General features: G+C 35.4%; 1 protein-coding gene across 3 annotated transcripts in view; it reads right to left on the reverse strand.

Annotated features, from left to right (window-relative positions):
- The window catches only part of LOC129775574 (OTU domain-containing protein 5-B), a 42,862-nt gene extending 39,961 nt beyond the window's left edge, over window positions 1-2,901 (reverse strand). For all 3 annotated transcript variants that reach the window (XR_008742985.1, XM_055780456.1, XM_055780455.1), the window contains exons 1-5: window positions 2,519-2,901; window positions 2,354-2,436; window positions 1,264-1,744; window positions 1,048-1,204; window positions 326-986 (exon numbers count right to left, since the gene is read on the reverse strand). Coding sequence is in view for 2 of the 3 variants with exons in the window: in XM_055780456.1 (XP_055636431.1) it covers window positions 326-986; window positions 1,048-1,204; window positions 1,264-1,744; window positions 2,354-2,436; window positions 2,519-2,665 (1,529 nt within the window). In the remaining variant the exon portion in view is untranslated. The remainder of the gene's footprint in view (window positions 1-325; window positions 987-1,047; window positions 1,205-1,263; window positions 1,745-2,353; window positions 2,437-2,518) is intronic.
- Between the last annotated feature and the right edge of the window lie 9,701 nt (window positions 2,902-12,602).

Genomic DNA, 12,602 nt, shown 5'->3' on the forward strand with positions numbered 1-12,602 from the left:
AAGGGTCTGTCCAGTTAGCTAGATGTCGAATTAGAGGTAACTTGCTGTATACAGCTTATTTTTTATGTCGTATGTCACATATCATGTAAAATAACACTATTACTTTTTTAAAAAGCACAATGTACGTCCGTATTAATGCTAATGTAATGTATAATTTCGTACAGTGCTAAATGTTCGATCACGGGAGCAGGATCCGCTCTTGCACGAAAAATATGAAACTTAGATAAACATATAAAACACCATGATGAATCAAATAAAAATGATTGTTTTATGAAATATTTAAAAAATAAAATAAGATTTTCTTTGAAAAAATATTGATACATACGGTGAATTCAGATTCCTTTTCTTTCTTCTGTTGCAATTGTTGAAAAAGTATTGTACTGAACATGAGGTTTCCGGCAGAGAACCATCCAATTCGAACGAATTGCCTTTTGAACTGGAAGAACAGCTTCCCTGGTTGAAGGATAGGTTTGAAGACGAGGGAGACGTAGATTTTCGAAACTCGCGTAGCAAGGACTCCGAGTACGATGTTGCAGCGTCTAAACTATGTTTGGGGGATTTTTCTGCACAGGCCGCAGCACTACTGCAACCTCCCCCTCCCATGCTTACTTCGCTGGAGGTAATGGTACTCGTACTTTTACTATTCTTGCCGGTGTTCTCGCGCATATTATCACGACACCACTGCAGATACGATTCTCTCGCTATTTGCTCCTCTATGGCCTCATTCGTGGCCTCCCAATCGGTGGTTTTCAACTTATCTTCAAACATGGTTTGCTCGATTTCCAGTTCTTCACTCATTCGTACTGCGTCAGCAACTTGCTTGATGTCCACTTCGTCAGGTCTATAACCAGCCAAACCTAGACCGACCCCTACTGATGCCTTGTACGGGTCCATGATTGCATTATAGTGCGAACCCCGTTGATAGGATAATCGTAAAGGCTCATTTCCATTATTAATTTGATCGGAATTAAAAATGTTGATTGGCTCTGTGAAATACAAAAAAGCGGAATAAAAAATGCATGATTGTATAATCAATGGCACACTTACCAAGTTGATAACAATACAGTTCTACTGAGCGGTTGTACATTTCAGACATTGCTTGAATCTCTATATGATTTCCATGTACGTGATTCGCTCTTTTCCTAGCAACGTAATTATTTATATCCTCAGTTACAAACTGTGCAAAATATTCACGATTTTGGTACTGCAAGTGAAAATCGTTGTTGAATTCTAGCTCTCCATTAAAACGAAATCGATACTCACAATATAGTCCATTGTTTGTTGTCTAATAATTTCATGCATATCCTGATCGCCATAAATTTGTAACGAAATTGCACGAAATAGGCAGGCACCGTCTTCTTCCATATCCTTGATGATCAACCCGCGCTCGGACATAATCTTCCCAAATGCCTCATCACGCTCCTTCCACTCGTCGGGACTGAGCTGGGCATCTTTCTGGCCAACGTGTTCATCGCCGCTGTTGTACCCAGAGAGAGCCTCCTCAATCGTTGCCGTAATCGGATTATTTCCACTGCTGCCGGTGTTCAAATTGAGATTGCAAGTTGAGGGAAGCGTATTCTTGGGCGAACGACCTCCTGCGTTTCCCAGAGGACTCGAACATGATGATGTCGATTGCTTTTTACTGTTCACCGGAGGGATGACCACCTGATAGTTAGGCGAAGCGTTTTTGTCACGCTCGCGGGTCTCTCTTTTATGGTGATGATCGCGCTTTGGGCGACCAATACTGTGAATAGAAAGAAAGAATACTATGTAGAAGAATTGGATCATTTAATCATATTGTTTCGGTGGCTATGTGTCGTCAGAAACTATTGAAAACAACCTGATATCCCTAACTGATTTTCGAAATCTGCCTATGACAACATCAACTGAATATGTTCAGCCTGTTCAGCTATTTAATCCCTGTATGTGTAAGGAGTTATAGATCAAGAAAAAAAAAGCTGACGAAAATGCACGGTGAATTGTTTTTAAAAATAACCAAAAGTATCAACAACAGTGACAAATTACAGTGATTGCCTCCAGAAGGCGTTGATCCCACTAACAGAATAAATTAATCGCATATTGAATAAATAAAAATATCGAAACAAGAAAATAGCAACGAAAATATAACCCAGCACATAAAGCACAAGAGTTGTATATTCTCTGTGCGTTTTTTAAGGGAAGGAAGAGAGAAAATTAATAAGATGGCGATTCCTAAGTTAGCTTTCCTATACTGAGGTACTATTTTTTATTCACCTGATTAATCAACCCAAGTAGTCCCTTTCAAAGCACGGACATGAATTATTTCACTTGCTCCCCACATTAGGGGAAGTTAGCTAAAAACACAACTACTCACTTCTTGTGGGGGCTCCTTCTGTGACGAACATTTTCGCTGTCGAAATTATGCGGAGTGTGCACTCGTTTTTCCCTCGGAAGTGGCTGGAAGATTGCAAAACAGAAAATATTTTCAATATCAAGGCAGTCACGACTCACGGGACCTTTTCGGGAAGGTGGATCTCACTTGATTTTCTGACGTAGACAGCTGATTTAAAACAACATTCCGGTGTGCATTGCGGACCACTGTGCCGTTATTCACGAGGTTCTGGGAACTACTCTCCTGGCTGTCGTCCTTCGAAATCTTCTGGTTCACCACTGGTTTAATCGTCATGATTGCAACCAGCAGCACGGACTTTTTCCGAGATTTTCAGCACCGCTTACTACGTTTCCACGGGAACTTTTACACTCTTCCACACTTTTCTAATGATTTTTCGCAAATGACACAACGACATAAGAAAGCATCAAAGTGCTTTAGTACTGATTCGCTATTCCACATATATAAAAAAAGGAAAATATTTACGTTTTCAGACTACGCAAACGAGCTACACAAAGAAACGAGTCAAACGAGGAAAAATGTAAGAAAAGACTGACGTTTGATATTTGTTGACAACATTATAACAATAGTTTTTTGATAGTTGTTAATTGGTGTAGGCACATACAATTGCAAATAAATGTTGGTTCGAAAGAACCGTTTTTGAGACGAAATATATCACCCTATTTAGAAAGGGTATCGAAATATTTTTAGTTATAAAGTTAACATATACACTAGAACAAAAAAAGTCCTAAATGAAGCTACCAAATTTTAAATAATCGTATGTACTTTTGTTGGAATATACTAATCTTTGTACGGAACGAAAACAGCCTGCTTGTATAGATAGTGACCCCGATAATCGTTCGATTAATCGATTAATCGAATACTTCCTGCAGAAATCGATTATTAATCGAACACAACCACACAACCAATAATCGAATAATCGAATAATTTATATCGATTAATCGATCCAAACCCAGAGCAAAAATAATGTACGGACGCTGCAGTTTTATTCTGAAAATCAATCATTATCTTTGACGCTCTCCTAAACTCCTGAAAGAAGCTCAATGCCGTCGATGCGAAATCCTTCATTTACGAGTTTAGGGAGCGTAAAAGATAATAATTCATTTTCAGGCGGAATGAACACTTTTTTGATTCCAGATGGCTTTCTAACAAATGAGAAATATTAGTCTAACTAATTACTTCTCTCAGTATGACGATAAATCGATTATTTGGAGCGATTAATCGTATCGAATAACAAACTGCTGAAAAGTTTTCGATTAATGGATGTACGATTAATTTCAAAAATCGGGGATCACTAATCCCCGTACGGCCGCTGCCAGCGTTGCCAATGTTCCAGTTTAAACTGGATTCTTCCAGTTTTTTCACTCGATCCAGTCAAACAGTTAAACCCTAAAATCTTCTAGTTTTTTCAAATATTATCCAGTTTTATCCAGTTTTTTATATGTTTCAGCTTCAGTTTTACCCATTTTATGTAAAATAAATTCAAAATGCATAAACAATATCCCTCACTCACGCTTCCTATCCCTGGCCCAATTTAGTTTTTTTACATTTATGTTTACCTTGGATTGATCTTTCTTTTATTTCACACTCAACTCAGTGTTATTTTTTACTTGCTTACACTTCCGAATTTCTAGGTCCTCCTAGTTGAGACTAATTGAACTACCATTTCAACTAGCAAAGTTCATAGTCTTGCCCAAATAGGTTCATAGAGCCCGTGTGCTATGCTGGCTTTGAGTTTATATAATCATCAAATGTTATAGGCCCTCCAAATCATTTTAAATTTCAGAAAACCTTAGTGTCAATGAGTTCCATTGACTTTGATTGATATGAACATAAAACCCAAGTAATCTTTTCCTCGTTTGCGTCAATGAGATATTAGTGTTTAATGGTCTCTCAAAGGGTTTTTAGTTCTAAATAGCATTAATATTACGCATGATCTAAACTCTCCTATTTGATTCATATTTCGAAAAAAAATGCAGAATTTGCATAAAATACATAAGCACTGTAGTGTTTATTTAGCAAGCGTGTATACTGTGGATATTTTTCCAAAAGTATATTCTCGACCAGGAGGAAATACCTAAGGATACCTTATTTTGATCTTGATACCCAAATTTAGTTTGGACAAGTCTGATATAAAAGTAAAATACTAAAGAATAATATCAAAATTAGAGAGACATAGCTTTTCAATTCCAATATTTTATAATTTCAATACCATAGTAACACTTGAGCAGCGTTTCTTTGGTATTGAATGTGCTCTTTTTAGTATGGAAATAATATTATGGGACTCGAGGAAAAAATATTCTAGAATTTTGATACAGAGATCACTGCATAAATTAGTGCACGGAGACGTCTGTTTGACAGTTTTGCGTGTTTTGTTTGAGTTCCTATTCGATGCAATTTTCAACGTCCGTATTCAAATGTTAACAAATGGGAGCTGAAACAAACCACGCAAGAACGTCGAACCGAAGATTTATTTTTTTTATCCTACGTTCTTCGTAAGTGAGAAAAAGATAGCAACGAATATGGTCAAACAGCAACGAATATGGTCTATCAAAAAATCAAAATTCGCGTTAGTAGAAAAAGAACAGAACATTGGAGTTAAATTCCGTGTCCCTATGCACCCTACTTAATCTGAACATGACATGTCATGAAGGACATGAGGCAAAAAATACGAGATTTCTCAAGTTTTACCCAAATGAAACCGTATTTTCTAGAAAGAAAGATCCTCAAATATTGTTTTACAGTAATGTTCGAGTAGTGGATAACATCATTTTGATCTCCGCGACTTATATGATTAATTAATTGTTTATTTCGCCATTTTATGAACTGCATATGAATACGACACGAAGCTTTAAAGTAGATTCTATTTCCCAATCATTGGAATGGGTAAAAATCATTTTAAAGGCAATCTTTTAAAAATAAAACGGTTTTACAGGATCCAGTTTTCTTCCAGTTTTTTAAAGAGCGATCTTCCAGTTTTTTGAAAATTATTATTGGCAACCCTGGCCGCTGCAGTTTTATCCTGAAATTCAGTCATTATCTTTGACGCTCCCTAAACTGCTGAGTTTAGGGGAGCGTGAAGGATAATAATTGATTTTCAGGCGGAATGAACACTTTTTTGATTCTAGATGACTTTCCATCAAATGAGAAATATTAGTCTAATTATTCCTCTCAATGTGACGATTAATCGATTAATGCCGGATTTACAATAATTCACAATGAGCGCGATTTTTTGACGTAGGATTACGTCTTTCGGGAACATATAGGGGTACAAATTTAAAAACGAATATCGATCGCATCGTGAAAAATGTCCAATTTCAAACGCTTATTGCTCAGTCATTTCATGACGGATTGATGAGATTTTTACATCAAAACATTGCGCCACTCCATAACAATTTGTCACCTTGAATAAAATAATATATCATGTAATTAACTATCGAACAATTGAAAAATCTCAACCCCTATCCAAACGGTACTGATTGGTCGAAATTGACGTCATTTATTTTTCGCCTGCTTCGCTTCTTTCGTTCCCCGATAAGTGAAATATTTGCATGGCGAGCGAGTGGGGGGCGCCTATTTCTCACATACCAACTGATATAAAAGGACGGTAGCATTTTTGGATTTCTCATTCTCGTTCAACGCTCAGATCGGCAAACATCTGGGCTTCTAGTGTGCAGTCTCTACAAATCAACCAACACCATACGGTGCGGCAAAGGAGAGGAAGCCATCGGCAACCAACGATGGATGCGGTGCGGCAAAGGGAGCAACGAAGAGGAAGCAGCGGAGAGCATCGAATTAAATCTAGTGTGCATTGCTGGTGCGCTCCTCTTCATATCAACAATTGGATGTGGCAAAGGAGGCAGAGAAGCGAAGTGCATTGCATCGCATCGTATCACACCCACTATCCGTCGTTTAGCTCGTCGTGGTGGTGCCAATCAAACCCTCGCAAATCGACGCACAGAAGCCGATGGCGCCAAAGTGAAGGAAAGCATCAGCGAATCCGTAAAAGCTACCACTCCCAAAACTAAACTGCTACATCCGACTGAAACGCAGCAGATTCCGTACAACCCATTAAACCATTCCAGTCCTTCTCAGGACTATCAATTTGTTTTGAAACAAAAGAGTTTATTATACTGTTTTCCACTTACCACAAAAACTATATAAAACCGATCAAAAATACTGTTTATTTTTACATTTTCTACTAACAACTAACATGGAACGTATCACGTCAAAAACATACGTTTCATCAACCACCTTTTACTGGATTTGGATTTTTCTTTTGAAGCGAAGGACATATGCATGCATGTATATAACGGAACGCTCCAGTCATACACAGCCCGTTAGGGACGAATGACCTTTGGGTTAAAGTCCCTTCAAAAACAAGAACGAACGATACACAGCCCATATCAGACAAATGCATGAAGGAATTCTATAAAATAATATTTTTGCGGTGCCTTTGCGCCAACTACACGGGCGAGTAGCACCATAGTTGCAAAAAATGTCGAAGTTCGTGACATATGGTAGCAATATTTTTCTTCTTTTGAATTATAGAGACTTTAAACTTCACGTTCATTCGTCTCTAGCCCTGAGAATTTTCATTGTCGCTCAGCACTCCTCAGCAAACGAGTCTGCTTTCGGCGGCACCAAGCGACGCCATGAGCAATATTCATTTAGGGAGGCAGATTAATCTCCCATCGAACTAGCAGGCCCGAAGGCAGTTTTGAATTGATAAAATTTAAATGTATTTATTTTTTTTATTTTGATTTTTGATTGTTTATTACCAAGATTATATAAATTTTTATATATATTGCCTGATGTTTCTACACTGAGAGGAAAATTTAGTAAATATGACGAATTTTTTGGTACATGTTACCAATTCTCTAGTCATTTTCTACTCTACTAATCATTAGTACATGTTACGAAAGAAAAATGGTAGGAAAAATGTCAAACAAACTGCGATTTGTTGGTCCAACATTGGTGCAATATCAGTGAAAATGTTGCTTCTCATTTGTGATGAATACCTATCAGGGATTATGAAAATATTTTTTAATAATTATTTTTAATTCAAAAAATGTATTTGATTACATTTAACTCCACATACTTAGAATACATTATACTAATAACATATAACTTATTCTATAAACAGTATCAATTATTCTACAATATAAAAATTATCATTGTGAATAATAATAACAGTACTTAATAACATCAATTATTTTATGAGCAGCGTACAAGGGGAAAATTACTATCGCAGCCTCAACCACATCAATTTCATATGCATTTCCAAAGTCTCGAGTACTCGAAAAAGTTTCCGTTCCTATTGCTGCATCGCTCTGATTTGCATTATTTAGGGACGGAGATAGCTGATTAACAGAGTGTCGGTAGCACAGCACGTTTCATCCGTATTTTATTCTCTCGTGTCCTCATGAACAAAGGAAAAACATATGTTAATAATATTAAATATGTATACATGTAGTGAAACATAACATCAACAAAATGCTCACCTCCGAATATCTTCGTCTTCAAAAGAGAAATGGCAATTGCAAAGTGCGCGCTTCACAGATGTTAGGTATGACAAAACAAACAAGGTTACTAATGGTATGAAGTAACATATACGAATCCTTGGTAAGAGCGTTCATTGCGTCTGACACCACTTTTACGCGATTTTGGTAATATTTACAAAAAAATATGTATATTTTACCAATGTTTTGGCTACTAAAGATTTGGTAGCTGCTTTTACTAAACTATTTTTCCAGTGTACCAAAACACATCATTCAAACACATTTTTGCGCAATTGATGCGCAATTTTCATATAAGATTTTTTGACGTTAGATTACGTCTTTCGGGAACATATTGGATTACAAATTGAAAATCGAAAATCGATTACATCGTGAAAATTGTCCAATTTCAAACGCTTATTGCTCAGTCATTTCATGATGGATTGATGACATTTTTGCGTCAATCGATTTCGGTACTCTATAACAATTTTTTATATTGAAGAAAATAATCTCATCCCCTATCCTAACGGAAATACCCACTTCTGATTGGTCGAAATTGACGACACATGCGGTGAGTCCCTAACATCAAAACCAAGCTGCCTGGGGGAAATCGGTATTGCAAATACATTAAAGTAGGGGGAGCTTTTGTTCCTATCGAAATGTGTTCCCTAACAGAGACATCTAAACCAAGGTGCTCGGGGAAATCGGCATTGCAAATATATGCAAGTCGGGGGTTGCTCCATGAAATTTCATATCAATGACCGATCGTTTATTGTGAAAAATTTAGCACAAGTGTAAGTGTAAAATTGTATATGGTAGCAGTTGTGCTAAGAATGACTTGATATATGAAACGATTTATTTTAATTTCCTAAAATTAAAAACCAAGGTGTGTTCCCGCTCGAGAACGGGTCGTTTAGTTTAAGCTGTCTGTTTTTTGTGTAAATTTTCACCCGAGGGAAGTTTATACGGCGAGAAAAATTGTAAAAGTGAAGAAATATTCGAAAAAGTGATTTCCCATATCCTCTATACATAGTATTAGGTGTTGTTAGTCCAATTAAAATTGAATTGGGTTGAATAAACACTCAGAAAGTAAAAATTATAAAAAAAGAATACCTTTTCCATTTCAAATATGTTTTCTCTATATTAAAGTAACGTGTTTTTACTGATGAGGAAAAATTATAATTGTGTTCGGTATTGGTAATTGTCTTATGTTACATTGATGAGTTTTTTTTCTTTATTTCATACATACATATCACAGGAGGCATCTCGTCTAGGATCACAGAGGGCGGTTTTCATCATATATCGTTTCACTTCGGTATCTTTTATTTGATACGCACCATCCAACGACTGTTTACCATACTTCTGCCATCATCACTCGATAAACACTGGTAGAGTTAACATACAATACCCAACAACCAAACAAAACGGCCCTTTCCAGGGCCACCATATCATTATCAAAGAGTTTAACGATGTAATTCTTCAAACATATCCAAAATCAACAGATAGTCGAACGGAATCCTACGTCAACTATGCGGTCGTGTCTCGGACACAACCCTACTGTGACTTTTCTTCAAGAACGATTTTCATTCGTCAACCAATCAGAGCAAAGCGTGAATTCGCCCATGAAAGTGCGAAAAAAAATAGAACTCTCCATGCTTTGGCTGCGAAAATCGCGTTGCCTTAACAGGAGACACTACATACCTAGGTAGTGCGGACTGAATCAAAACGGCTGTCAAAAAAGATCCAATTGAAATGTCAAAAGAGATCCAACGATCAGGAGTGTTATTTTTCTTATGATAATCAACACTATAAAAGAGGTATTGTTGTCAAGGGCAAAAATAATTAAAATTATAAAATGACCGAACTACATTTTTCCGTCAATTGTTCAATTAACCATTGCATCTCTGAAAGAGCATCTAAGCCTTTCACTGAGAAACGCATTTTTAATGTCCCCTCTCTTTGACATAACGTTTTTTCCGAACGAAATAAAAACAAACGAAGTCAGAGTCACGTAAATGTTTACTCCTGCGATTTGAAAATATTCGATAAAAAGTGGAAGGAAGAGATGCCAGATGATTTTTAGAAATAGTCTGTAAAAATATGTGAATGTCTGTTAAAAATGGGGAAAAGTCTGTAAAAGTTTGCAGATCTATAGAAATGTCTTTTAACGTTAATTTTCACATATTCATTAATACTTTGTACATCGCGCCAAACCAGTATAGTGGTTCTCAGATCTTCGTCAAAAGTTGTAATTTTGTACTTTATCACAAAACATTAGACTCGTATTTTTTTAATTTTTCATTAGGGTGCCCATTTCCATTTTAGGGTGATCCAAAAAATCATTTTTTCCACTTTTTCCCAAAATGACTTTTTTCAAAAATTTATAACTTTCGAACCACTTAACCGATTTAGATGATCGACACATCAAATTGAAGCCAATGAGTTTTAATTGAGAAATATTGAACTTGCAGGTATTATGGATCCTATTTTCGTAATTATTGATTGTAGTCGTTTTTTAATGTTTTCATGGTTTTGAACTAGGGGGCACCATATTTTTTTATATTTTTTCTTGAAAGTTTAGAATTTTTTTTTCATAAAATATCTTGATATCAGATATGCTATTTTTTCGTTTTAGAAATATGATTTTTCAAAACTAATCGATGGTTCGAAAAACAATTTTCCCCATTTTTCCCATTACAAAAAGTCATAACTTTTGAACTATTGGACCGATTCATATCATCGGTATATTAAATTGAAGCTTACGAGTAATTTTTCTTTGAAAAAATATTCCTTCTGCGAAAAAATTGAATTTTTGCTTTTGTAATTATTGATTGAGTTAGTTTTTCATAGTTTTCTCGGTTAAAGATAGGAGCGCTATATTTTTTTATATTTTTTATGGAAAGCTGAGGATTATTTACCTAACATATCTCGATATCAAAGATGCTATAATTATCGTTTTTAAGTTATAATTTTGTAAATTTAACATTTAACATATTCATATGTGACTAAACTAGACCTATGCTACTAGAATCCAATCTTCCCGCAAGTGTGATATTATTGGCTTGGCTTATTGGCTTCAATTTAATATATCGATCATCTAAATCGGTGTATTCAAATTAATCAAATGTTATGATTTTTTGCAGAAAGTTATTTTTGGACAAAGGGGGAAAAATGATTTTTTGAACCACCGGTGAACTTTGAAAAATCATATCTAAAAAAACCAAAAAATAGCATCTCTGATATCGAGATATGTTATGTAAAAATTCCTCATCTTTCAAGAAAAAATATAAAAAAATTTAGCGCCAAAGTCATAAAAAATGAAAAACGACTAAAATCAATAAATACTAAAATATAATTATTCTTTTCGCAAGTTAAATATTTTTTAATAAAAGGCTAGGTCATTAGTTTCAATTTTATATGTCGATCATCTAAATCGGTTCAGTGATTGAAAAGTTATTAATTTTCGTTTGTCATTTTTGGGAAAAAGTGGAGAAAATTGATTTTTCGGACCACTTAATAACTTATGTGTTGTATGTGTGTTTAAATGTTTCAACGATCTACATATACATACATACGCGTTGTTAATTTTTATAAAATTCATTATTTCTTCGTTGATATATTGGACATCCACCAAGGCTTGCGGTGTTGTCGTTGATGAAATTTATAAGAAAATGCAGTGTATACCATCCGCCATGCAAGGCTATACAAATTCTAGATCACCACACGGCCATGAACCATGTCTGTGGTAACAATATCGAACAGTAACCCATATTTCGTCATAATTCGTCATTATTCGATGTTGTTCAAATACTTAGAAGACATAGTCCTGACCCTAACTTAACTATTTTCAATAAATCTCCTTGCATTTCAGCAAAACAATCTTATCTAGAACAGAAAATAATTATCAGAGACAATTTTCGTTCAAGATTTTTCCTTAACTGCATAGAATGCAATTTTTCATTAATTGTTTATAACCGTATGCTATCTTTCGTCTGCAATGATGTCAGGGCAAAAGTACTTATGTGTATGAGTTCCAAACTTTATACACACCAGAAAGACTGCCGGGCCGCTGGTTGAGTATCGCTGGTCTAACGTCATGTGTATTGATATAAACTAAATATAATAACTTTTCTGTATTAAAACTGTGGAAAAATGTCATATGGTGAGTCAAATATTTTTGATGTGATGGATAGAGCCTCTTATTTTTCAAAAACCTGTGAAATATTGTTATATCCAAAAAGTCTAAAACAAAAATAGAAAGTGTTTTACAGAAATGTCTGTAAATTTACAAACATATTTGTAAATCTGGCATCTCTGGTGGTCTGAGAATTTATTGCAAGAAATCGCTTGAAAACATGCATGAATTTGCTTGAAAATGAAGTAAATTGAGTCCGCACCACTTAGCTACATACATCAGACAGTTGGAACAAGATATGATAAATGGGTGAAACGATATATCGAAATAAATTTTCATACATATCTCTATACATATGAAACGCTTCATCAAATGAGAGCTGAGTTGATCAACTATTGCAAGCATATTGCTGCATAATCATAATCATTTTTACACCTTTTTGTTAATATCCAATTGAATTTGTTAGTTTTTCATATATTAATTATCTGGAATTTTATACTTGCATTCACACTTCTCAGTTCCTTCCCTGATCTCATCGGAGAAGGACGTGTTTTTCTTTCGCTGCAGAGTGGAAAGGAAG

The sequence above is a fragment of the Toxorhynchites rutilus genome, chromosome 3, assembly GCF_029784135.1.
Source record: "Toxorhynchites rutilus septentrionalis strain SRP chromosome 3, ASM2978413v1, whole genome shotgun sequence".
NCBI lineage: Eukaryota > Metazoa > Arthropoda > Insecta > Diptera > Culicidae > Toxorhynchites > Toxorhynchites rutilus.